This window comes from Cryptomeria japonica, chromosome 2 (genome assembly GCF_030272615.1).
Source record: "Cryptomeria japonica chromosome 2, Sugi_1.0, whole genome shotgun sequence".
Lineage (NCBI taxonomy): Eukaryota > Viridiplantae > Streptophyta > Pinopsida > Cupressales > Cupressaceae > Cryptomeria > Cryptomeria japonica.
Genome location: NC_081406.1, coordinates 614,415,293 through 614,442,486, shown reverse-complemented (window position 1 = coordinate 614,442,486; position 27,194 = coordinate 614,415,293). Strand labels below are relative to the sequence as shown.

The 27,194-nt window shown below is 37.8% G+C and overlaps 1 protein-coding gene across 1 annotated transcript; it reads right to left on the bottom strand.

Annotated features, from left to right (window-relative positions):
• Positions 1–1,714: 1,714 nt before the first annotated feature.
• Positions 1,715–5,024, bottom strand: LOC131064285 (serine carboxypeptidase-like 26). Its single transcript, XM_057998383.2, has 10 exons — positions 4,434–5,024; positions 4,247–4,354; positions 4,060–4,155; positions 3,852–3,944; positions 3,608–3,693; positions 2,900–3,160; positions 2,631–2,764; positions 2,186–2,284; positions 2,000–2,105; positions 1,715–1,904 (listed from the first exon to the last, which is right to left on the bottom strand). The coding sequence occupies exons 1-10, from the start codon at positions 4,798–4,800 to the stop codon at positions 1,752–1,754; spliced, it is 1,503 nt and encodes a 500-aa protein (XP_057854366.1). The 5' UTR covers positions 4,801–5,024; the 3' UTR covers positions 1,715–1,751.
• Between the last annotated feature and the right edge of the window lie 22,170 nt (positions 5,025–27,194).

Genomic DNA, 27,194 nt, shown 5'->3' with positions numbered 1-27,194 from the left:
AAGCCAAAAATCCAAAGGGGAAAAACTAATAGAAAAGGACAAAAGAAGGGACCCGCATTTTCATGAAATGAAAAATGATGGGGCTAGATATGTAGGGCATAACACAACCCAATACCCAATGGGATATGGGCAACACAAGCATTAATAAACTTCATTAAAGAGGAGGAGATAGGAAACGGTTCATTCACAAGATCTCAAGAAGGCACATTCATCAAACCTTCATTCCTAGCATCGGAACCAACCAAATCTATCAAAATTCGCCCATCCCCCAATGGGATATTGAAAACACAAATAGATAGCGTCAAAGGGGGGTGACATGAGAACCCGGGGAAGTCGTAACATCTACTAAAGTAGGTCCCCCACATGAAGGATGTGACAAAGGATGCTCAGAGAGATTCTCAGAGGGTGCACGGGTGGGGGTTAAGGGACCCCCCATAGTAGGCACCATGTGTAAGAAAAAAATTCAAACAGTTGCAGAGCAGGAAAGTTGCAAAGCTACTGATGTGAAAAACCTTTTGTTATTAAACTTTTATAACAATTATTATGTTAATTAAACTAATACAGATATGTTTTATTTTAATTTATTTAATAATTAATTTTATTCATTTAAAGTAATTTCTATGTAAATAAAATAACTCTTCATAAAACAAAATAGTTCTTTAGATAAAAATAAAGTAGGATGGTTAAATTAAATAAATTTTCTAAACTATATATTAATTACAAATATAATGTGTCTTGATTTATGTATTAATAAATATTTTAATATTTTCAATATAATATGATTATTTTTAAAATTAGTTTATAATCGATAATTTAATATTAATATATTATATGTAGATTGAATGTACACTTAATTATATTTAAAAAATTACATAACTTCTAAAAATTATTTTATAATATTCAAAAAATAATTTAAAAATTACAAATGACATTATGTGATGATTAAATTGTAATTTTGTGATTCTTATCACAAAAATTTAAACTCATACTAAAATTTTATTGTAATTTCGCTCAGATCTTATTATAATTTTAATCAAAATTTGAAAAATAAAATACCCAAATTTACTTTTTTACATAATTCCACATATAAACATCCCCTCCTAGAATCCCAATGGAGGGATATTGAAGGCAAAAATCCAAAAAAAAATTGGGTAGGCACACATTTGTCATAATTGCCTTTACTCCATTTCTTGCAATAAATAAAAAATATATGTTTTAAAAAGGTTATTGTAGTGTATTTTTTAATTGTAAATGAATAAATTAGAGTTTAAAAAAAAAAATCTACAACATTATTTTTGAAATGTTAAATATTGATTTAGAATCATTGATGATTGATTCAATATTTATCCCCAATTTTAATAATTTTCAATTATAAAAGGTCCAATATTTCTATAGTCGAGGATTGCCATTGAAAATAATTTTATATTTTAAACTGTCAAATTATGTGTTAAATTGTGGCAGCCATTATACTGCAAATTTAACCTTACTAATTAATTAAAAAATATGATCTTTAATAAATACAATCAAATGTACAGTCTAATGATGACATAAAGAGTCTAAATTGCAGCTAAACTGTATTTTAGTGTAATTGCACTGTCAGCTGTGTTTTTAAGGTAGTCATTAATTGGTGGAGACAGATGACTATGAAAATCTAATTGGAAATGGCAACAGAGCAATCAATAGAAATTAGAATATGACAATATGTTAAACAGAATGGCACAAAGAATGAATATTTCCTTGTTATTATGTAATTAGGAGTGTTTAGACAAAGGCAATGGCTTCCCCTGTAAATATGAGTTGAGCATGGTCAATGCTCTAGCAGGCTGGAAGGTGGGAACTTGATGCCCTGCTCCTCTCACTGTTGCAAATGTCAACCCTTTGTACACAACACTATATCCACCCACCTGCATTATTGAAATTAAAACCCTTTTCCAATCAGTACCATATTACAAAATTCCCTCAAGCTATTTTACAGAGAACAATTTGTTCTGATTCTTACCTCGCCATCACTCATCCAAGGATGCCATGGACTCTCAATCGGGAGTTTCAGTGCATTTATAGAATATCTTGTAGAAGTCACAGGAACCACTATATCTACATCTCCACTGCCATTTCATTTAGCAAAAGTGTTAGCCAAATCTACTAAACCAGACCAAAACCAACAGAAAACTAGTCTGTTTCATACCTGAAAATTAGTATCTGCAATCCATTTGCAATGAGATTGTTATAAATGGGAAGCATACTCCAAGGGCTATCTTTCCACGTATCTGGGCTCACAATATCACTGTATTCGAACGTGAACATACGAATGAGAGTGTGATTCAAAATATTGATGTCACAATCTAATTTAAAAATAACAATAACAATTCAACAAACATAATCTCAATATCACTGTATTCGAACGTGAACATACGAATGAATAAAAACAATAATAACAATTTAACAAACATAATCTCAATATCACTGTATTCGAACATGAACATACAAATGAAAGTGTGATTCAAAACATTGATATCACAATCTAATTAAAAAATAACAATAACAATTCAACAAACATAACAATTGTAAAAAACTGATATCTTCAATGCTTAACTAGTAAGTGCTGAAATGCTCCTAGAAAATAAATATACCTGCAGAAGTCCCAGGGATAGGGTAAGGTGGTAATGTTTGCATGAAATGCTGATTGTACATCTGGGTTATTCAGGTATGAGTATAAGTACTTCTCGCCACATGGATCATACCCATTGCTGGCATGATTGCTTTCCTGTACAGGGGAACAAGCAGATTTATAATTTACAGTATAATAACAGAGGGGCTTCCCTGAGCTCTATCAGAGAACTTATATTACAAGTGGATTCCATCATAACATATTTATCTGAAAAAGAATGAGAGAACTTACAGAGTGTGTGGTTAGATTGTGTGGAGACGATGAAGATTGCATGCACACGGGAGCATATATGTCTGTATCTTGGATATATCCAATTTCTTCAGCAGTCTTATTTTCAAACCTGTCGCACAAAGGGGAAACTGGAGCTTCTGTTGAATAATTGCAGTATGTTTTCAGTGCTTCGTATGTTTGGTCGGAGATTAATGCATGTGTCCACACATGGTCATCCATTCCTCGACCGTCTGTCTCAGCGTTCATTATACCGTTCCCAACCTGATTAAATCGCCACAAGCATACAGACCTCAATGGGAGCAAATCAAGAACTCTCTGATATTACAGAGATAAAACAGAACTAGAGAAAAACCCCAATTTTGTTTGGGTGAAGAGGAAGCGAGAAAGGGGAAGAAATTGCTGCTTAAAACACAAATGGGTATAGTAAATAGAGAAGACTAGTGTTCATCTAAAGACAATTGCAATTCAAACACAGTGTTACAGATTTAAGCACCCAAACAGATTGAATCATAGTTGGTATTAGTTTTCTACATGACCGCCATCTAGCATTGAGAGATTGCTTTCAAAATCAAAATATATATGTTTTTAAATCAATGTTTCGAATGCACATGATTGATTCCAAAAGTAATCTCAGAAGATTGAATCATATCATGATAAATTTCAGTAAAGCATCACTTTCAAGAAAAGTAGTAGTTCTTTTCATAGTACCATGATTCCTTTGAGGTTTATAAACCAATCGGCAGATTTGTTCTTGTGGTTAAGAATTGTATCTGCCAGTTCCGGTATATAATATCCTGGATTTACCACACCAAGCCACGGCCAATTAGACTGTAAATTTAAATTCGTAAGTTAAAAACTCATGAAAATATCGGCAGAGAATCTCCCCTGCAGGTCGAATAAATATATGGGTACGTGCACAAAAATTATGTGACAACACGGAAAGGATATGTACCTGCATAACTTTCACCTGCTATGTAGAAATCCCTATGTTTGTACTGCGGAAACCTTTCAAACCACTTTACCAGGAAAGCAAAAGAATCCTCGGCTGTAACCAGATAACAAGACAATCAACACAAAAAACATCAAATCCATGTAAACTATTTCCTGACTGGAAAACAAAGAACTAATACAGCACCCAGAAAAAAGGGACAGGAGCCCACCTGTTCTTTTATCGCCATTCTCTTTGTAATCAGCACTGGTATTAGAATATGAGAATCCGACACCCGCAGGAGCCTCCAAAAACAAGGTGTTTGCCACTGTTACAGAAAATTATACGGCGATGGCTAAGAATCAGAAGCAAAAAATACCAAAAAAATTGCACACAAGCAAAGAAATTAAAAAACAGACCTTGATTCCAAGCGTAAGGATTGACAGAAAGAGTTCTGCAATCTGGGTTAACCCGAAACGGTCCTATTTCCAGCATCGCTCCATATCCCAGCGATGAACATCCCGGACCTGATTTACAACATTGGTGTAAATCATCTTTATAAATTATACAGATTAATTAGGCATTTCGGGCACTATAGTTACATACCTCCATTAAGCCAGAGAAGCAGAGGCTTTGTGGAATGGTCATCAATGGCCTCCACAAAGTAGTAAAAGAGTGCCCTGCCTCTGTTCGAATCAACTGTAACATATCCCGAATAGTGCTGAAAGGTGACATTAGATGGCTGGCCTGGGAGAGCCTCTATCCGATCTTTCTCCTTCTGCAATAATTCCTCATCATGATGAGGAGACAAGTGAGAAGAAGATGACCATTGAGTGGGCTTAATCCCATGAGATCTTTTCACCTTGAGCAACTTTTTCAGCGCATTATGCTGCCGCTGCTCATGCGTGGGGATTGCGCAGAGCCCAAGCAAAATAACGAGGAGGACCCATACAATCATTGATTTAATTCTCATATCGAGTAAGATTTGATTGTATGGGATTGCTCTTCACAGTCATAACGAGCCATTCATATATAGCACAAGAAAGCGGGTGGAATCCGCAGAAAATCATTATTTTTTGGGGAAAGCAAAACATAATTTCATCGGTTAAAATGATTTGCAAAACCGAAATGGCGAATAAGGCACGGCCTGACGGCACGCTTTGCTCCTAATGGTTGTTTGTTAGGGCTCTGCAGATTCTCTGAGCTCTGCAAGGCTTTTCATTTCCGTTTTCTTCGAAATGAGAAAAAGGTCGCTGATTAATATTTTTTGATAAACGTGTGGCACCTGCAGAAACCAATCACCACCCATTGGGAGGTATCATTCCTTCCAAATTTCAACAAAGTGCAAACGTCCAAAGATACGCATGGGCCATGGTGAAAAAGGCTAATGAGCCATCCTTTATACTGATAGCTAATCAGAGTATTCTTATCTTTGTGTTGATAGCTAATCAGGGTATCATTATCTCTATGTTGATGGTTATGTTAGAATAAATGAATAAATAAATAAGTCTTTTATTGTTAGTGTGCACATAGTTTGTTAACAATGTTGACAGGAGTTTCATTTGTAGAAAAATTAGTTTCAGATACGTATTTCATTTTTATAGTAGGGAGTTCATCTAAAGTTTAAGGTAGGGCAAAAGCATATTAGTGAGTCTTACTTTTAGGTCAAAAAGAATTTAAAAATGAAAAGAATCACACATAAAATCATTTAGGTTTAATTGAAAATAGGTTCACTCAAACCACTTTTGATCAAACTTTATTATCGTGTTGAAGATGCTTTGATCAAGTAATTTTAAGATTTTCTTATAAATGATGAGGTTGACCTATTGGTGTTTCCATCTGATTGTCTGATTATCTCTATAAAGTAACTATCTTTAGTTCTTGAGATTCTCATATCAATGGCCAATGAAAAGGGGACAATGGCTTGTTCTCCCCTGCACTTTAGGCTCCCTTATCTTAATAAAAAAAAGAATATCTCTCATTCTATATGGATATTGTCAAATCATAAATGCTTTCATAGATTTGCACCAAGATTTGTAAAAATTGACCCAAAACTGGCAATGTTCCTAGACTTTCTCACTACTGGTTTTGAGCACATGCACTAATTGAACCAAAACAACTTACAAAATAAAATGATTCAAATGATTTATCTTTAAATTCCAATATTCTTCTGGACCTTTAGGTAAATGAATCCTGGATCAGTGTCTTATCAAGATATAGAGTCAAATCTCACAATGTAAATGTCTCTTGTTGGCATCACAACTACAAATCCAAAAGATATAACAGTATCACTACCTGACAATCGCACACCTAAGAAAGAGTATTTCCTACAACTCTACTTACAAATCCATAAAAGAATGCATAGTCCTCCATATTCTGCTTAGAGCAAAATTAATTCACTCCTTGAATGAATGATGCAGAGCATCATGAAAATCCAACCAAGAACCTCAAATCATTCATGAAGTTCAATTATCAACACAAATCTTCCAACATGTTAGAGGCGTTGTCATATATTTCCCAACAAAATCATCAGTCAAATAACCATTATCAAATATTCTCCATAGATATCAATCCATCATGATTGTAGATCCATATGTTATGAATTAAATATGAATCATTTAAACCCTTCATCTATTCATTTCTTGCAAATGAAAACCAAGAATTTTCCCAAACTATGAAATTTACTCTATTTTGGTCATGAAATTAGAGTCATGAACAGTCATTAATAACTCTTAAAATATTAATCACCAGGACAATCTCTCCGGTCAGATTCTATAAATTCTAGTTTTAGAACCTTTCTCAAAGTTATAGAAAGATCCAACGGTTCAATCCAAATTTATGATTATATTTCCAAAACTAGTCACCGTGAATCAGGGTTTTGGGTAGTTCCAAACGGTTTTCACCAAAACTCACATAACTTTCTCATAACTGAATAAAATCAACTCAAACCAAAAGAAATGGAAATATGATTCAATATAATACACTATCATTATATAAATACACTTGTTTCCAAGCTATACATGGCCATTCCAGGCCTGGAAACAAGAGGAAAAACTTTCAAGACCACAAAACAAGAGATTGAAAACAATGAAAATATGATACCAAAATGTTTACAATGCTTTCCAATTCCTTCTCCAATTTTTACATACTCTTATGAATGACCATTATAGAGGTTTTATATACTTTTCATCTTCACATGGAAGTTACAACTACCCAACTTCCTCTTATGACCATACAACTTCCCATTTTAGTCTTTTTACAACTTTTGAAAAGTTGCATTTTACAACTTTTACAACTTTTGACTCAAATGACTTTATAACTTCAAAAGAACCTTCAAAACATATTAGGATGAAATAATAATGTATTTTTGTCACCATTTTACCCCTCAAAGGTTATTTTATACAAATTTTACCAAATGACTAATTCAAGACCTTATTGGGACAATTTGGACAACTCATTACAATGGGCTCTTTTAGCCTTACATATTGATTCATATTGACTCAAAATGACATTACAAATGAAAATGTAATTGAATATACTTACGAATTTATTTTTATCCCCTTATAGACTCCTTTTGTGCCTCTTTGTTAGGTGCTCCTGGAACAATGAAAGCAATAAATAAAATATGCAACTCAGAAAATCTAAATAGATAAACACAAAGACTCTTGATCTTCTTGCTTAAATGAAAAATGCATACAGCCAAAGAGAGAGTTGCAACAAAGACACATAGAAAGTACTATTAATATATTGCAATTTGAATTGAAACATGTCATACAGAGATTTGTTTACTTAATATTTAAAAACATTATCCTTTCTAACTCTGAAAATGTGAACCTCTAGCTACGGAAATATCTACCAAAAAGATGGATAATCTTGTATCCAAAGCCCAGGAAGAGACCCCTTTACAATCTTACATATTCCCTATATAGGAAACTAAAACATGTTACTACTTATCAAGTTACCATTAGTTTTATATTCAAAGTCATACTATACATTCTAGCTGGTTAGCACTACCGAATCATGCAGTCAATATATACACAGAGAAGTCGGTATGCACAGTCTAGTCGGTTACAGAAGAAAGCAGTTACAGAACGCAGTACACACCGAGCTGTCTACCGAGTATCTCTTTGAGACTACCGAGCAGTAAAGATGACACACCGAGTTGACATACATCGAGTGAAACGTGTTACCAAATACATTGAACCTAGACATGCATATGAAAACGTGTTACAAGATCGAGGCACATCTAATCATTATTACATTGGAAATTGCACCAGAAGATTGTGTATGATTACAAGGACAATTTAACCAATGAAATATTTTGTATAGTTATTCATTCGATAAATCTTGTTTGTAAGATCGAAGCAATGAATTAGATCACCGTTTTAAGAGATCTATTTATACAACATGAGTTAAGAGCAAGGCATGTGCATGTATGAATGAAGGAAGACTATTACAGAGACACAGAGGTCACCGAGAAGGTTTTCAGAGAACAGTCGAAGAACAGAGTAAACAAAAGGGTTTACCGAGTTACTATATGGGTTACCGAGGTATGCTATAAGCAAGGTAATCTTATTCTAAGCACATAGAATCTGCTATAACATTTCAGATGTAAAGTTGCAGATATTTGTAATGATTTTATTGTAATATTGTGAAGATTGAAAGAGAAACCTTTAACAGGGTAAAAGACTCTAATCAAGTCTATAAATTGTAAAGCCTCTAACCAGGTGTAGCATTCAGAATAAATGTTGTAAAATCCTTTAGCAAGGTAGATCTAACAGATCTTGTTACTCCTAACAGGGTATGCTATCAGAAATAGCTGAATGTAGCTCTAACCGAGCATTCTTTATTATTGCAGTAGTGAAGTTGTGGGTGCCATCCCCACCGCAGTTTTTCTCTCTAACCAAGAGTTTTTGCGTAACCAAAATATATGTGTTATGGAGTGAATCATGTATGATTGTTATCTATTTGTTTTAACTTTATTTTATGTTACTGCACTATTCTGTTTATGCATAACAGTAAGGTTATTATTTAAGAAAAGTTTTGGAGTACTGATTCACCCCTCCCCTCTCAGTACATTAGCTTTCCATATTGGGCCTAACAAAACATGTTGACCTAAAACTTGGAAACAAAATTCTAGTTACATACTTGACTCATCATTTAATATTCTGTATCTTTTTAACTGAATGGCTTTTCTTGAAACACATTTTTAATAAAGCTCGGATTGATACTGCTTTCCTATTTCTTTGGAAATCATCAATACCTGACCATTTGTGCTTTGCTATTTCTTTGGAAATCATCAATACCTAACCATTTGATTGGTTTCATTACTGACATTGGGATTCTAAATTCAAATTATTTCATCATCTTACTAAACCCAATTTGGTTCTTGACTGTTATATTAATATATTGATTCTTGACTGTTATATTAATATATCTAGCATTAATTCCATCTTTTGATTCTCCTCTATTCCTTGCCTCAATTCCTCTACATTTACTCCTTTGATCAATCAATTCTGGAATCAAATTTTCTTTCTTACTGCCAATCTACATCACGATTACCTACAACTCTTTGGCCAAGAACCTGCATTACTCTTGTTTGAATCTCCTTGATATCAAATTAAAACGTTTTCCATCAGATAGTTTCTTTGAAATAAACTACTCAAGTATTTGGCCATGCCTTGAAATCAATTTTTTGGGCATACATTACAAACCTTTATTTAAACCTCAAATTTATGAGGAATGACCCTATGTAAAACTATGAAAATGATGGCCCAAATATTAACTTCACACATTCTCCTTCGATTCAAGACACTACTAAGAAACTGCAACCCTTCAATCTTCTTGTGATAGCATCGTGATTTTTCTATACTGCTCATTCAGTCAAATGCAGTCTCAGTCTACTAGTTAAAAGTGTTCACAAATTTGGGTCTTCAGGCCCAAACTAGAACTTTTAAAGTTAATTGCACAGTCAAAACAAACTTCCACAATTCCTTGGCATCGAGTTGAACTCCACCATCAATATTAGATAAGATCAATGGCCAATACTTCATTACACCATGAAATATATATCTTGGCAACCACCTTACACCATTGATTTTCTCATATAAGCCTTGGCAGCATATGCGTAACCATCACAAACTCCAAATCTCATCATAGCTCAAACCAGGTGTGCAAAGAATCTACGGTCATGGTTTAGCATATCATGTTGAACATTCAACATCCCATCTGTTGAGAATCATTGTGGGTCCAACTCACAAGTGTCACATTTCTATGCCATCGCAACCTCACATAGGAAGGACCTTTGCCATCACACAAGTATGCAAGATCGTGCAATGTGGAATGATCTTGCGAACCTATGTGTTATTCATGGGTTTTATAGGTGTTTTGGTCTTGTGGGTGTTATTAAAATATGTCATTTGTTCATTCATTTCTTTGTATTATTGTAGTATTTCTGAGTGGCTCACATCTACATATTCATGGTTCGTCATCATATAGCCAACAAAAACCCAACCCTATATGTAAGGTAATCCCACAAATTTTGATGGATTTTAGACTTTTTTAAATTTAGGCAAATTATTTAGGGATATAGGTATATTTGTTTATGGTGAAAATGGATACAATAATAACAAGATTGAAAGGCTAAATGAATTCAACCACCAAACCCTAGCCTAACAACAACAAAGATCCACCATAACATATGAAGATTACCTAAGACAATGCAAATCAAATGAAATCACAAAGATGATACCATCACATGTCCAATAGGGTTTTGATCTCCATTCTTCCTATCTCCATTGATCTTGCTTGATATATTTGCTCTCAGATTTTATGTGCACAAGAGCTCAACAAAGAATGGAATGTGGTTGTAAGTAGGATCGTAGTGTAGTCAAAATGATCATTAGCATGAATGATTGATTAGGGTTTGATAATGAAGGAAGCATCTCCTTATATAGAAGACACTATATGAAATGGAGAGATAAGATTGAGAGGTGTAAAAAGGAGGTCGGCTAGGATTAGAGGGTAGGTAGAAGAAATAATAAAATAATGAAAGAGGTAGGTAGTGTAGGAATTAAGAGATGAATGACATGTGTCATAGGTGGAAAAGGATAATGAATTAATTAAATAAATAAATATTTATTTAATTAATAGAAGAAATGGGATCAATTAAATAAATAAAATATTTATTTAATTTAGGAAAATGATAATTTAAATAAATAAATGTATTTATTTAAATGAGAAATAAGGCTAGAAGAGGATAAATGAATTAATTAAATAAATAAAGATTTATTTAATTAATAGAAGAATTAAGCTTAGATAATTAAATAAATAAAATATTTATTTAATTAGACATGACAATTTTAGGTGTCTACATTTTGCCCCTCTTTGAGACAATGCAGCTTGTCGCGTTGTTTCAAAGAAGATAAGATGAACAGATACAGAGTTGCCCCAGGATGGGAATGATATGCCCCCCCGAGAGATTGGATGAAAATGTCTGAAAAGATTGCAGACAATCTCTCGATAAGAAAGACGGGATAGAATGGACTGACCAGATAAAGTGACAAAGTCACGGGATAATGAAGACTGACTCGGGAAAATGAATGCGAGGGCTAGGGTAGGCTATAAGATAGACCACGGGGGAAAATACATCCTCATTGTCATCCACGCATCCACAAGAGCATATTGCAGAGTGAAAATAGAGTAGGAGCAGTCAGCAACGATGTCTTTTACTCACAGATTCAACCGCGTTCGCCGATTCCAGAGGCCAGCAGAGGCAGGAGAGCCGGTAAGTACCGCCAAACCTCCTCGTACTTTGACGCATTTAATTTTTGTCATTAATGCATGTCGAATAGGGCAATAAATGTGCTTAGATTAGGGTCCAAAAAGTGTCTAAAAACATCCAGGCGCGTCTGCGTTGGTGCTAGGCGCGTCTATGTCGGCTAGGCGCGTCTGTGTTTGTCCCAAGCGCGTCTATGTCTGGACCCGCGTCTGTGTCGAATGCGGCCGCGTCTATGCTATTCAGGCGCGTTTGTGCCAAGAAGGCATGTCTGTGTCAAAGAGGCGCATTTATGCAGAGCATAGGCACGTCTGTGTCAAGCAGGCGTGTCTATGTCAGGCAGGCGCGTCTGTGTCAGGCAGGCATGTCTGTGCAGTCTTTAAAAGTGTTTGCGTCATGTAAGTGCATTTGCGTTTGAAAAGTATGAATTTGCATCTTCTAGGTCAAATCGCCAGTTCTGTGATGAACATACACTGTCGATTGGATAAGCTGTTGAGAGGATACACTCAAGCAGGTCCTCTAGGAAAACTAGGATAGATCAAAGCACTTTGTGATGAACAGTGAGTACCAAGATAGAGTACTTTGTGATGAACAGGGAGTACCAAGATAGAGTACTTTGTGATGAACAGGGAGTACCCAAAGTATGAGCAGCACTTTGTGATGAATAGGGAGTGCAAATGTGAGTAACACTTTGTGATGAACAGGGAGTGTCACACACGTAGTACTTTGTGATGAATAGGGAGTACCACTAGGATAAATAGCAACACTTTGTGATGAACAGTGAGTGTCATTAGGGTAGATAGCCATATGCATTTAGATAGCATTTTGTGATAAACAGTGAATGCCACTATGACTGGCATGATTGATTTGCTTGACTGAAGGAGTATTTGCCTATGCTAGAGTCACGAGAGAGATTTCCGTCGACGCAGAGGTTGCGACCTGAGTTATCGTTTCAGGATAGAGCTGCCATCGAGGAGATGGGTTTGAGACATATATTGTATGTGCTTGAGTTTTGGGCAAACATGGGTTTGTTGACTGTGCTAGCTGAGAGATGGCACTCTGAGACGTGCACATTCCATTTACCTATGGGTGAGATGATAGTCACCCTGGAGGATGTATACAGGATTCTGCGGGTGTCGATCGATGGGGAGCTGATCCCATACAATCGAGATGGAGACAGGGAGGCATTGAGATGGGTGTTTTAGGATCCCAGATTAGAGATGAGGGCAGGGCACGTGGCATGGGACACCATGACAGCCACAAGGTTAGCATTGCCGACCGTGACTGGAGGAGCTATCAGTAGGTTCTTGTGTCCAGACAGGGCGACACGGGGATTGGCTGTGGGTTGGGGGGAGCACTGGAGACACTGGTGACGTAGCACACCAGATATGCCTGGGGACCATGTGTGCTGGCCCATTTGTATTACGAGCTTCACCAGTTTGTTTATCACAGGTTAGTGGGATTGGGTTGCAGGATGACACTGCTGCAGGTTTGGGCTTACGAGCATCTGCCAGTGACGAGGTTGATACACTTCAGAGGCAGGGGACATGGACGCAGTTTTGTGCATCTGTACGATATGATCACCTCGCAGCCACGGATTGGCAGGTTGGAGCATTGGCGGCGAGTGCTAGATGATATTGATGTGGTCATATGGAGACCATATCTAGGCTGCGAGGAGTGGGAGGATGATGCAGTGGAGCTGCCCTACACCTTCCGAAGCAGGTACCTGATTGGGCGGACACCCTATGTGCTAGAGAGGTAGCTTGTGGACAGGGTGTGCAGGCAATATGGCAAGATCCAGAGGATGCCACAGGGCTCGGGCATGTATGCCCGCACAGTCAGAGATCAGGCGCAGTTTGGGCCATTACTGTCATATGATCAGGCAGTCACACAGCTGGCAGAGATGGTGCCCCTACCCTAGGATATGTGGCCTGAGATTGAGGATGCTAGGATGGATGCTGAGTATACAGTATATTGGGCAGAGCATCCATTCCCCCGATTGACAGATCCAGGAGAGCTGCTGGAGGGAGATGGAGGTGGGGACGATGATGATGATGGTGGAGGTGATGGGGGCAGAGGCCGACGAAGGAGGAGAGGAGTAGTGGGAGAGAGGCGAGTTGCACCTCGAAGGGAGGGTGGAGAGGAGAGGCAGGCTCGGGTGGCTAGAGGTCGCGATGGATTGCCCCTACAGGTACCAGCAGCACAGGGTCCCAGAGCACAGGTACAGAGACAGAGACAGGTATAGGGACAGGTGCCAGTACAGGCACAGGGACAGGGGCATGTACAGAGATAGGTACCCGTACAGGCACCAGTACAGGTACAGGTACAGGGGCAGGCACCCGCAGAGGGGGAGTCACAGGCAGAGGTAGAGGGGGCTGACCCAGAGGAGGATGAGTTGATTGAGCTCAGGGAGATCTGCTAGGGCCAGGCAGATGAGATACAAGAGTTGGAGAGGGAGAGAGATCAACTCATGATGAGGCTCAGGGATACTGAGCGGGAGAGAGATCAGGTGATTCAGCGCTACACAGAGGCTGAGACAACGCTGAGGGAAGGGAGACAGGTGGCGGAGGACACAGGGGCAGGCTATGCATATGTCCTGCGGGCAGGAGAGGAGATTGCCTACTGGGGGGACCTCTATTATGGTGCAGTGTCAGCAGATCAGTGGACGAGGAGCTTCCATAGACCATCGCGGACAGCAACAGCTATGGGAGGGAGCCAGAGGAGACAGGCATCGAGTGGTGGGGTTATGGGTCTTCCACCACCACCAGATAGAGGGGACAGGAGGGATGATCCTGGGGCAGGTCCTTCAGGGGCTCAAATTCCGTCAAGGCCAGGCGGCTCTGAGGGAGGGAGTTCATCATAGCCTTAGAGGGCTCCCTATGTATCAGTATTGTACCATTTTTGTATGATGATGTAGACACCTGCGGGTGATTGTAGCCATATGTATTTTTTTGACATCATTGTATCATGACACTTTTGATTATATATATGAGATGATTCATTTTTTGCGGTAGCTATATGCATGTGTACCTATGTGATGAGATGTTTCATGATGTATGTTTATGATATGGATGCAAATATGTACATGATGCAATGCAATATATTTTGTGCTTTTATGTTGTAAATGTGATGCATGATGCAAATGTGAATGTATGTAATGTAGATGAAAATTGTGCTAATAGGTGTTGTGTGCAGGATGTGATGTAGTTGTGATATCTATATGTATGTATGAAATGCTTATATGTGGTAATGCAGGTGCAACTACATGAAATGCAAATGGTTTTGGTGTGTCATTATACTCAGTTATGTGATAGCAAGCTATGCGGACTCAAGAAGGACGATGGAAGTCAATCAAGAAAGGGGGATGAAAGACAGAAGATATGAAAGTGAAAGAGCTTCTTGTGCGTTATCATCATTGAGCTTTATTATGGCAAGTAGGTTATGACAATCGAGGCATATGTTCGACCCAGAAAGTCATTGTACCTGTTTGCATGGAGATAAGACAGTCACAAACAAGGAATACCCTAGTTCATACTAGACTCACAGTGTCCTCATATCCTTGGACAAGTCATAGCATTACTAAGAAACAATCCACAGACAGCAAACAAAAATAGGTAACGATACCCCATCCTCGCCTTTCTAGTCAAAGACATCCTGGAGATAGAATCTCTAGTCAGAGACGTCCTGGAAAAGCTAAAAGACATGTCACCAAAAGAGATGAAATCAAAAGAAAACCAAGACTCGACACCAACATCCACTGTAGTCCTCAAGTTTAGTATCTCTTGTCACCTGTATAAGTCTTGTTTGATTGTGGTCACAATGTTTACCTTCACAAAAAGGATAGATAGCACTGAACCATATGTTGTCTAAGTCTGTTGAAAGATTTGATTTGTTGAAGTTCATTGTTGATGTTGTGTCTCATCTGAAACTGACTGAATCCATGAAGCTGATACTTTATTGCGGAGAAGATGAAACTTTATTGCGGATCTGTGATGCAAATGTTGCTTTATTGCGGATTGTGCGCGGATAGACTTAAGGAAGCTGGAAGAAACTGTACTCCTCGAAACATGTGATGTTCTTAGTTCCACACCCATCACTAGACATAGGATTTGCCTTAGCCACAGATAGGATCTGATTTATTATGGATGGAAAGGGAGGTTTATTATGAATGGCTAACCAATCTTGGGTAGATCAATAACAAGCCATGATGGGAATGGGTAAGTTTATTATGGATGAATTGGTTGTGAGTGTGTGCAGAGTGAAAGAATGAAAGTGAATCCTAAAGGAGGGAGGAGCAATGTCTCTACGCATGGCACTAGTGACCCAGTTTTCACCATGGTACTTGCCCAGGGCGCCACTGAAGTGGTTTTCACCGTTGGACGAAATTATTTCTCTTTACTTTTTTTATTTTTCAATGTTTTTGTGTCACAAGGCGCCTATTTGCCAGGTTTTCACCAAGTAATGATTTTTTTGTTTTTATGATTTTTTTTGTATTTTTGAATTTTTTTTATTTTTTTTGTATTTTCGAATTAAGATATTTCAAAGAGCTATGTGTAGAACCTACGAAGGTGCATGCTGTTGATAGGATCCTCCAAAGGTTCACCTTCTGTAGTTGAGAGCTGATATGCCCTAGATCCATATGCTGCTGTAACGATGTAAGGACCAAGCCAATTTGGTTTGAACTTGCCCTTCTTCTCTCTGTCTTGCTGATTCTTGGGGTTTTCTCTGAGAACCAAGTCACCTACCTCAAATGTGCAAGGCTTGACCTTGTGATTGTAGTTGCGACTCATTCGTTGTTGGTAAGCCTTGAGATGATTAAAAGTAGTTTGTCTCCATTCATCCAGCAGTTCTAGTTCTTGTAAGCGAGAGACCCTGTAATCTTCATCAGTGATGATGTTTTGCAAAGAGACCCGTAAAGAGGGTAACTCAACCTCAATAGGCAAGATGGCTTCAGTGCCATAAACAAGTGGATAGGGTGTAGCTCCTGTAGGTGTGCGGACACTTGTGCGGTAGGCCCAAAGTGCAGGATTGAGTTGGATATGCCAATTACGGCCAGCGTCGTCGACTGTCTTCTTGAGGATTTTATGGATTTTTTTATTAGACGCCTCAGCTTGGCCATTACCTTGGGGGTAATATGGTGTGGAGAAATAATGGGAAATATGGAAGCGGTCACAGAGTTCACGAATATCCTGATTTTTGAAGGGATGCCCGTTATCAGTAATAATGGAAACAGGAATACCATATCGGCAAATGATATAGTTAAGGATGAAGGTAGCAATCTGTTTTCCAGTGACTTGTGTGAGAGGCATGGCTTCAATCCATTTTTTGAAATACTCTGTGGCTGTGATAATGAATTTATGACCATTAGAGGAAGGAGGGTGAATCTTGCCTATGAGATCAAGTCCCCACTGACAAAAGGGCCAAGGAGACGCAAGTGGTTGTAATTCTTGTGCTGGCGCATGTATGAGGTCTCCATGAATTTGACATTGCTTACATTTCTTGACAAACTAATATGAGTCTTTTTCCATATTGGGCTAGTAATATCCAGTTCTAATGAGTTTCTTGGCCAAGGTAGGACCACTAGTATGTGGACCACATATCCCTTCATGCACTTCACGTAACGCAATCTGAGCTTCGTCGCTTTCTAGACATCTAAGAAGAGTACCATCTAAACCTCGCCGGTATAGGATATCAGCTAAAATGACATATCGAGAGGATTGGCGAATGAAAGTGCGATGTTGGTTATTTGATAGATCAGAAGGTAGGATATTGTCGCGAAGGTATGTGAAGATGGAACCATATAACTGGGATTCAGGACCAACAACGCATATCATTTCAGTGGGAGTAATCTCATATGAAGGAACCAACAGGTTGTCCACCAAGAACTCATAGCAGGTCTCATTTTGAGGTAGATCAATCAGTGAAGCAATTGTAGCCATGGCATCTGCAACACAATTCTGCTCTCTTGGTATCTGCTCAAAATCTATCTTTGTGAAATGTTGTTTCAAATCATCCACCATTTGCTTGTAAGGCAGTAATTTTTCATCTTTTGTTTGGTAATCATCAGTTGCTTGACAGATGACAAGTTGGGAATCTCCAAAAACATAAAGTTCTTGGATCTTCCACTGAACTGCAATTCGTAATCCAGTTATTAATGCCTCATATTCCGCTATATTGTTAGTGCAAGGAAATGATAAGCGGTATGATTTTGGTATAGAATCTCCTTGAGGAGTTATAAAGAGAATACCAGCTCCTGCCCCATGCTGTGTGTATGAGCCATCAAAATATAGTTGCCATGGCTTTGCATGTGATATTGCCAAAATGTGTATTTCTGTCTACTGATTTATCCAAGAGATCATTAACATAATCTTCCACAGTTATGTGCATGAGATCATGAAAGATAGTGGTCATTGCTCTTTGATATGTAGCACCTGCATTTTTTAGCCCAAAGGGCATGACATTCCAGCAGAAAGTTCCCCAAGGACAAGTGAATGATGTTTTGTGTTGATCCTCGGGTGCGATCCTGATTTGATTATAACTAGAGAATCCATCCATTAATGATAACATTTCATGACCTGTCGTGAGATCAACGATCAAGTCAATATTTGGTAACGGGAAGTCATCTTTTGGACAAGCTTTATTGATGTCTCTAAAATCTGTACATATTCTGATACTGCGATTTGGTTTACTAACAGGTACTAAATTGGAGATCCATTCAGGATAATCAATTGGGCGTATGAATCCAACATCCAATAACTTCTCCAGCTCTGCTTTGACTAGTAATGCCACTTGTGGATGCATTTTTCTTAATTTTTGTTTCACTGGCTTTGCCCCCAGTTTGACTGTCAAATGATGCATTACCAAATCTGGATCTAGTCTAGGCATATCAGCGTATGACCATGCAAAGTTGATTTGTCGTTCCTTGAAGAAACTTATGAACTGTGACCTTTCGGATTCTGTCAATGATTTAGCTAGGAATATGTTGTGTGGAACCTCTTCCGTACCAATGTTTGTTTTGATAGTCTCCTCTACCAACATGGATGACTTTTCCTCATACGAGGCTGGGAGAATGTCGAGCCTTCCATCTTCGGGTGCCTCAGAGAGGTTTTCGCCCTCAGATACATCCTTTCTTTTTACTTTTTTGGGATCAGATAGTGCCACAGTGTGGTTTTCGCCATAAGACCCTTGATTTGTTCTTATTTTCACATTTTTTGTGACTGGAAGGTCCGACACCCTCACCAAAATATGCCATGTTGTTGAGTTCTATAGTGTATCCTGCTTTATGGTCCCTAGGGGGAAGATCATCTCGTATGCCAAGATAGTCAATAATAGCTTCATCATTTTGGAAGGTGTCAAATTGTGCTGGTCCTTCATAATCCCAGTCAATAAGTTGATGGTGAACAAGGGGAAGGCCTTTAATGTCTTCGGAGTCAGCGGGGCTAAGAGTGAAGATGTGGTTATATTCGGGTATATCAAGGCAATTGTCAAGGTCATCGATGGCACTCTCCTCATCAGTTTCGATCGTGAGCGAATCCAAATTGTCGTCACTAGTAGCACATTCTGGGATAGGTGTTCTCATCCTATGTGATTTCGACCTAGAACCTTGAGATGAAGACTGTGTGTAATCCTTATGGGTTGTTTCTTGACCAACTCTGAACTTTTTATAAAATTCCTCTTCTTTTGTGGGTTCATCTGGCTCTTTGAATGTTTTGGTGAGCTCATAGTCACTGGAAGACTTGTCTGAACCCCATTCCCATTCGTTGGAGTCTGTGGAATAGCGATCCTCTTGTTGAACCTTGGCAACTTTGATTTGTGATGCCTTTTCTGTCCTTTTAGTGTGGATCTTGGAAGTCAGGAAACCAAGTCCCTTCGAGCGTTCCCTTTTTACAGTCAATTCAGGTTGTAAGGGTTCCATAATGCCTTCTTTTCGTAACCCAAGAGGGCTTTTTCCATCATACCCGAATTTTTGTAGAATCTTGAAGCCTTTGCCATATTTCTCATAGGGTATATTGATCTGATCTTGTGTGTCATGTTCAATGTCTTTGTATAGCATTTTGTATAAACCTTCCTCCTCCAGTTCGCCCCATCTTTGAAAGGTAGTAGGATCCCATTTGAATACTATGATGGGTATTTTCTTGTTAGGATGTGGCCTTCCATATTCTTTTGGAGAGCTCATGACTTGTCGTAAATACATGGTCTGATTTAGAGTGTATTCTCCCATGCCTTTGTCCTAAAATTTGCCTTAAAGTTCACCTTGTTTTGATGTTGAAGGTTTCAATGACTCAGGGTCAATGTATGCCAAAGAAGGAACAACTTCACAATTACTAGGAATGATGGTCTCAGTATGTGATCTCAAGTTATTGCAATATATGAATGGATTAGGATCACCGTTAACTGTTACCTCGACTCCATTGTGAGGAAACTTAATGCATTGGTGATATGTTGATGGGATTGCCCTCATTTCATGAATCCAAGGACGTCCTAGCAATATATTATAAGTGAGATCCAGATCTAGGACTTGACAAACCACATCCTTTGTGACTAGCCCAATTCTTAGAGGTAAGGTGACTGTGCCCTAGGATGAGCGCTCTTCATCGTCATATGCCTTGATGGTGATTTGATTTTTTGAATTCACAGCTTTATCAAAATATCCCAGTTGTTTAATGGTGCTCAATGTACAAATGTTTAGACCAGCTCCTCCATCTATCAGAAATCGCTTTATTCGATGTTTATGTATGAAGGCTTCAACATGTAGTGGTGCATTATGTGGTTGACTTACGGAGGCATCATCGGCTTCTGTGAATGTAAGGGAATGTGGAATGGAAAGGTATCCCACCATGGCTTGAAACTAGTCCACGTCCAGATCAATAGGGACAGCGGTGTCTCTCAAGATTTTGTCAAGAATAGCTTTATGAGCAGGGAATATACATAAGAGCTCAAGGATGGAGATGAGCGCGGGTGTCTTCCCTAACTGGTCTACAAGGTCATACTCAGGTTTGGTTGACGAAGAAGCGGTGTTTTTAGTTGAGGCACCTGGAAAAGTAATTTTACCTCGACGGGTTGTAACATGACATTCAGAAGTAGGTTCGGAAGAAGATCCAACACCTCTTAGGACAATCTTGGGTCGCTGAGGAGGATTCTCAGGGTTTTTGTTCTTGATGGTAATAGTAGAGATATGATTGTCCATCGAGATATGATTGATAGTTGAATCATAGTTGTAAGGTGTTCTAGTATAGTTGGCTTGATCATCTGTGACTTTAGCTTTTCCCTTGTCGTGCTTTGGGAATGGTTCCTTAAACATCTCATGTTCTTGATTTGATGAGTGTCCCTCAATCTCAATGTCACCTCTATCAATGAGATCTTGTACGATGTTCTTCAGTCGATGACAATTTCCTGTCTTATGACCCTTTCTCTTATGAAATTCACAATACTCATCATCATTCCACCAATTTGGTTTGACCTTTGGTTCATATGGAGGAAAATCTGGAACTGTGATCACTTTGTTTGCCACCATCTTTTTTAAGACTGACTCAAGTGGTTCTCCCAATGGAGTGTACTTCCTTCATGATCTAGAAGTTGTTTGAGTATTCACTTGATTGTTTGTAGAAATTGATCCCGAAAAGATGAATTTGGGTCGCACTGTATTGGCATCAACAACACCATCATTGACTGTGTTCTTGTTTTTATTCCAAAATCTTGGCTTGTCTTTTCCTTTAAAGTCATCTTTGTTTTCCTTGAATATCTTAATGACTCCTTGTTCAATTAGAACCTTTTTTGTTGCTAAGCCTTTTTCAATAACGTCCTTGAAGGTGGACAAACAAGCTTTCCTTAGATCATAGCCAATGTCTTTGTTAAAGTTTTGTGTGAACATCTCTACCATTTGTTTCTGTGGAATTTCACAAGAGCATCTGCTGGCTAGATTTCTCCATCTTTGTAAAAATGATGCAAAAGACTCTCCCTCTTTTTGCTTGGTGTTGCACAAAGTAGTGACTGATATGTCTGTCTCTATATTGTAGGAGAAATGTTGAATAAAGGCCTCTGCTAAGTCACCCCATGACTTAATACCAGGTGGGAGTTGGGAGAACCATTCCATAGCTTGATCGCCTAGGCTTTGTGGGAATAATCTCATCAAATATGTCTCTTCTACTGCTACTTCAATGCAAGCTGTGAAAAACTGTCTTATGTGTGCCTTAGAATCCCCTTTTCCTCTGTACTTATCAAATTTAGGCGTCACAAAGTGTGTAGGAAATGGAGGCATTGGAATGCTCTTGTCAAATGGATAAGGACATATGTCTCTCATTGTGTATGTTGGCTTTGTTGTATTTATGTCCTCCATTTTCTTTTGTAAGTCGCTGATTTGTTGCTCCAAATTGCTCTTAGGTGGAGATCGAATTCTTGAAGCATACCCCATGTTTGAGGCACCAATTGGAGGAGGAGCATATTGCATATATGGATGATATTGATCATACACATGTTCATATGGAGGAGGTCTATAGTGATGCTGCCTATATGGACCACTTGGTATAGATTCATGTTGAGGAACACCATATCTATTTTGTGCATGTATACCATATTCTACAGGCATGTCATGTTCTATTGTGTTGCCCCCAAATTTGACATGGGGTTTCCTTGTGTCCAAATTTTGAGCATGCCTTTGAATATCCAATTGTTTTGGTTGATCCATAGCCTAAGTATGTGATTGAGCATATCTGTCTGCATAAGACTTCCATAATGGTCTGCGAAGGTGAGTATCATATACTTGACCATGTGTATGTGGGACCTCTGGTTTTTGAAGCAAAGCTGATGGTGATTCAGTTTCCATATGTGGTCCTCTATTTCCTCCACTATTAGGTCTCCTTTGATCCATGTTGGAGTGAGTTTATTGCAAAGGTCAATTTTCCATTATTTGGGACATGTAAAAATCATGAGGTATCTTGGCTCCACTTTGTGCCATCATTTGTAAGAAGTATTGTCCATCCCTCCTCATTATTTCCTCAACCAATCGATTGAAATGGGGATTCATAATGGATTCTTCCACATCTACTAAATGTATTGATAAGTTGTCCAAATTGTCATTGTGTGTAGCATTGTTGTTTATAGTGTCTGCGTTCTCCACATTTGGAATGTTTCTATAGACATCCATGTCAGGCAATGTAGTGTGATCAGTATTGAAAAATAAATCGTTGTCATACTCATAAGAATTCATGTTTGCGGACTCTTGAGCCTCTTTAGTTTCTCTCCTAGATTTTTGAAGACGAGTTTCAACCATGAACTAGGTATTGACCAAGATGTGTAAGACTAGATGAAAATGGAAAAAGTATGGAAGACCAAGAGTTGGATGGAATGTAAATGAGTCTGAAGTGTACTTGCAATGTCCAAAGTGTAAGACCAAGTATGTATGTAGTAGAGTAGGTGTGACTTCCAAAGAGAGGATAGTTTCTTTTGATGAGGTAAGCTTACCTTGACCCTAAGTAAGACCAAATGAGACCCAAAGGTAAGAAACCTTGATGAGGGACCACTTAGCAAAGTGTTGTTGTATGTAGTGTGTTGACAAAGTATGATGAGGACAAGCAAGTGACCTTTTGACCCAAGTTTAGACAATTGTGAATGTAAAATGAGATGTGAAGCAATGATGGACTATGTGAGACCCAAAGACAGGTTGAATGCTAAATGAAACCTGAAGAAACAACCTAGGAAGCTCAAGAATTCCGAAACTAATTTCTTTTATTTGCTGGACTGTGAATTTTTCTTGCAATTTTGAACACAGACGCACCTGTATACTACACAGATGTGGTTATCTGACTCAAATGTGTTTCTATTCAACACAGACGTTGTTATAAACATAGACGCTATTCTGCCCTTTATAGACGTGTTTAGACGACACAGACGCGATTAAAACAGACACAGACACGTTTCTGTAAACTTTGTGCAATTTTTTCCAATCTGTGAAGTCGTTTTGTTGTGACCAAATCTAACCGTTTGATTATTTTTCATGACAAGAGGACACAATGTTGATGAGGACTCAATGTTTGCAAGTGTCTAGACTCCAAAATGACTCCAAGAAAAGTGTGTTGTTTGATGTAAAAATGTTTTGCATACACTTGAAGACACAAAAGACACAATGTTTTGCTGTTTGGTTTTGAATGTTTGAATGTTTAAAATAAGTCAAGCACAATTCTTATGGCTGGCCAAGACAATAGTTGTTGATCCCACATAGGGTTTTACCCTCGAGGCTACGCTATTCAGAGCAGATACTTAGATGCTTGACCTCACTGGCTCCACCCTCGGCACTCACTTCTCGGGTCAGCCAAGCATCAGTCCCCATGAAAACTCCCCTTGGCGAACTTTGTATCTCTACTAAGAACTGTATGTGTGTGGGCCGCTACCAGAGGTCCGACCTCCTGCCCCAACAACTAGAAGGATTTGGGCTTCTAAAACAAAAAGGTGCTAGTAAGAGCATCCGCTCGTGTGGCCATACATGCGGCACTTTCAGCTCTGTAAATACAGAAGGCTCCCAGCCGGTAGGGGTTACGCCCTACAAATGATCAAATAAATTTGATCAAACGGGTTTATGGGGAGACATAGTGTCGGTATGAACTAATCAGCACACGTTATTCATAGTTTTCACCATGAATACATTTGATTATAGTGGTTCGGAAGAGGTGGGTTTTCCTCGCTACCACTTGGGTCGTTCTCTTCTCACTAGCAGTCCTAATGACCACACGGGAAGACAGGCCCTCTAAAGATTAAACAAAAAGAGCCTATTGCTCAAGACACAAAAGACAATGATTCAATTTTAGTGCACCAATGGAAGTGTTTGCTAGTCTATGAAAACAAAGCACATAATAAAAATCAAAAACTCTTGCCAAGGACCTGCAACAAAGAGTTGTTAGTAGTTTGGGTTGATTAAAATAATCACCCCTTCCTGCAAACACATAAGTTAGGTAAATTTTAAAACCCAAAAGACTTTGTGAAAATAGCGACCTTCAACCAAATGATTTAGCTTCCAAGGCAAGCTGCACCAATTGTGTTAGCTAGATCTGAAAATGTTAGTCCAAAAAATAAACCAGATCTGAAACCCTAAATGCAAAATCCGAAAACCGAATCAATAAAATTTCCAAAATTTTGAAACAGGCAATACACAGACGCGATTACCGCCTACGCAAACGCGACTCCGAAACAGAAATGTCGTTCTGTGAAACACAGACGCGATTAAAAACCACAGACGCGCTTTCTATACTCAGACGCGGATGAAAATGACACAGACGCGTTTCAGTAACACAGACGCGCCTCCCTGGAACCTGCAAAATGAAATATGACCAAAACACAGACGTGGATCCAGCTGTCTCAGACGCGCTAGAAAATCAAAAATGTGATCCGAAAGTGCACAGACGCGAAAATACCCAAAATGCTGTCGAAAATGTCTAACCTGCAACTTCAAAAACGCAAAATCTGCAACAAGGGGGTTAAATGCAAAGGGACAAGTGTCCCACCGGGCGTGCCAAAATGTTTATGGTGAAAATGGATACAATAATAACAAGATTGAAAGGCTAAATGAATTCAACCACCAAACCCTAGCCTAACAACAACAAAGATCCACCATAACATATAAAGATTACCTAAGACAATGCAAATCAAATGAAATCACAAAGATGATACCATCACATGTCCAATAGGGTTTTGATCTTCATTCTTCCTATCTCCATTGATCTTGCTTGATATATTTGCTCTCAGATTTTATGTGCACAAGAGCTCAACAAAGAACGGAATGTGGTTGTAAGTAGGATCGTAGTGTAGTCAAAATGATCATTAGCATGAATGATTGATTAGAGTTTGATAATGAAGGAAGCATCTCTTTATATAGAAGACACTATATGAAATGGAGAGATAAGATTGAGAGGTGTAAAAAGGAGGTTGGCTAGGATTAGAGGGTAAGTAGAAGAAATAATAAAATAATGAAAGAGGTAGGTAGTGTAGGAATTAAGAGATGAATGACATGTGTCATAGGTGGAAAAGGATAATGAATTAATTAAATAAATAAATATTTATTTAATTAATAGAAGAAATGGGATCAATTAAATAAATAAAATATTTATTTAATTTAGGAAAATGATAATTTAAATAAATAAATGTATTTATTTAAATGAGAAATAAGGCTAGAAGAGGATAAATGAATTAATTAAATAAATAAAGATTTATTTAATTAATAGAAGAATTAAGCTTAGATAATTAAATAAATAAAATATTTATTTAATTAGACATGACAATTTTAGGTGTCTACAATATTAAAGGGCGAGCTTAGATACAATAAAAACATGGGATAGTAAACAAGATTGCATGGCAAAGGAATTAATAATATCAACATATGAAAAGTAATTAACTTAAGAAGTTTTAGCTGTAGAGCAAAATTGACATACTAACACAAAAACCCTAAAATAATTATATTTTACATAGTGAATCCCAATTTTGCAAAGGCTAGATTTTTGTAAAGTCCACCATTATCTAAATTATTATTCACTTCAACTTAAAAACCAAATGAATGATTTTTTTGCATGATGAGAGAATTTTGTGCATAAGACTTGATAGAGGTTGTGCACTCAAATGTAGAAGATCAATGCACATATCTTACAGTAGCCATTTTGCACCACCATTAACCAATAAGCATAAGATTTTGATCTACAATCCATGAGCTAACATTAGGGATTTAGTTTAAACCCCATAATTGAGGGGTCATATACAAGCCCTTTTGATCTAACCTAGCTGGTGAAAATTCAAGGTCAATTAATGTGGATAGATGATATCTTGACCCAAGCTATCTTTTTCCATGGGTTTAATGTAGGCATCTTTCACCAATATTACTTAACCTTAAATTTATGTCAAGTTATCTAGATTGAAGGGCTTGAATTGAACCTCTCCCATCAAATCCCAAATGCTATTTATGAAGGATCATGGAAAAAATCAAGAAGTTATGCCAACTATCTATTATAACTAGTATAAATTACAAATTTTCAATCCATGATCCTTCATTTATAACATGAGGGGTTCAATGATCTAGAGAAGGTGATGGAAAATCAAGGTCAAGTAAAATATAGGTAAAAGAAATCCTTTTGTGAATATTTGAGTAAGAGAAATCGATAAAGAAATAGATAGGGCTACATGAAATCAAGGTCAAGTAAAATATAGGTAATAGAAATAGCTAATAGATAGGGCTACAAATATAGTTCTATGTTTGTATTTTTCTATTTTGTGAATGAAAATTATTTTTTTATTAAAGATATGGCTACATGAAATTCATTTAGGGATTTAATAGCTTATGATTTCTTGGTCCTTAAAAGATCTTCTAAGAGGGTTAAAAATTAATGTGTGGAACTACATAAGGCACGAGGTGACGAGAAATACCTTTTTATTATGATTTGATAAATAAAACCCTAATTAAAGAAAGTAATGGATGAAGGAAATGTGACTTGGTTGAAGGTTAAGCACTCTTTAGTAGAGTTGGATGTTATAATTTAGTCAAATAAGGTAGATATCATGATGGAAACCCAACAAATTGGAAATAAGAGAAAAATGTTAAAGCCTTCCACTATGAT

What these genes read in the sequence shown, in the direction of transcription:
- LOC131064285 (XM_057998383.2), bottom strand. Translation starts at nt 4,800, where the DNA reads ATGAGAATTAAATCAATGATTGTATGGGTCCTCCTCGTTATTTTGCTT. An exon ending in AGCAGGTGAAAGTTATGCAG is followed by an intron (nt 3,694 to 3,851) that starts GTACATATCCTT and finishes TGGTAAATCCAG; the next exon opens with GATATTATATACCGGAACTG. An exon ending in ACAATCTAACCACACACTCT is followed by an intron (nt 2,765 to 2,899) that starts GTAAGTTCTCTC and finishes TCCCCTGTACAG; the next exon opens with GAAAGCAATCATGCCAGCAA.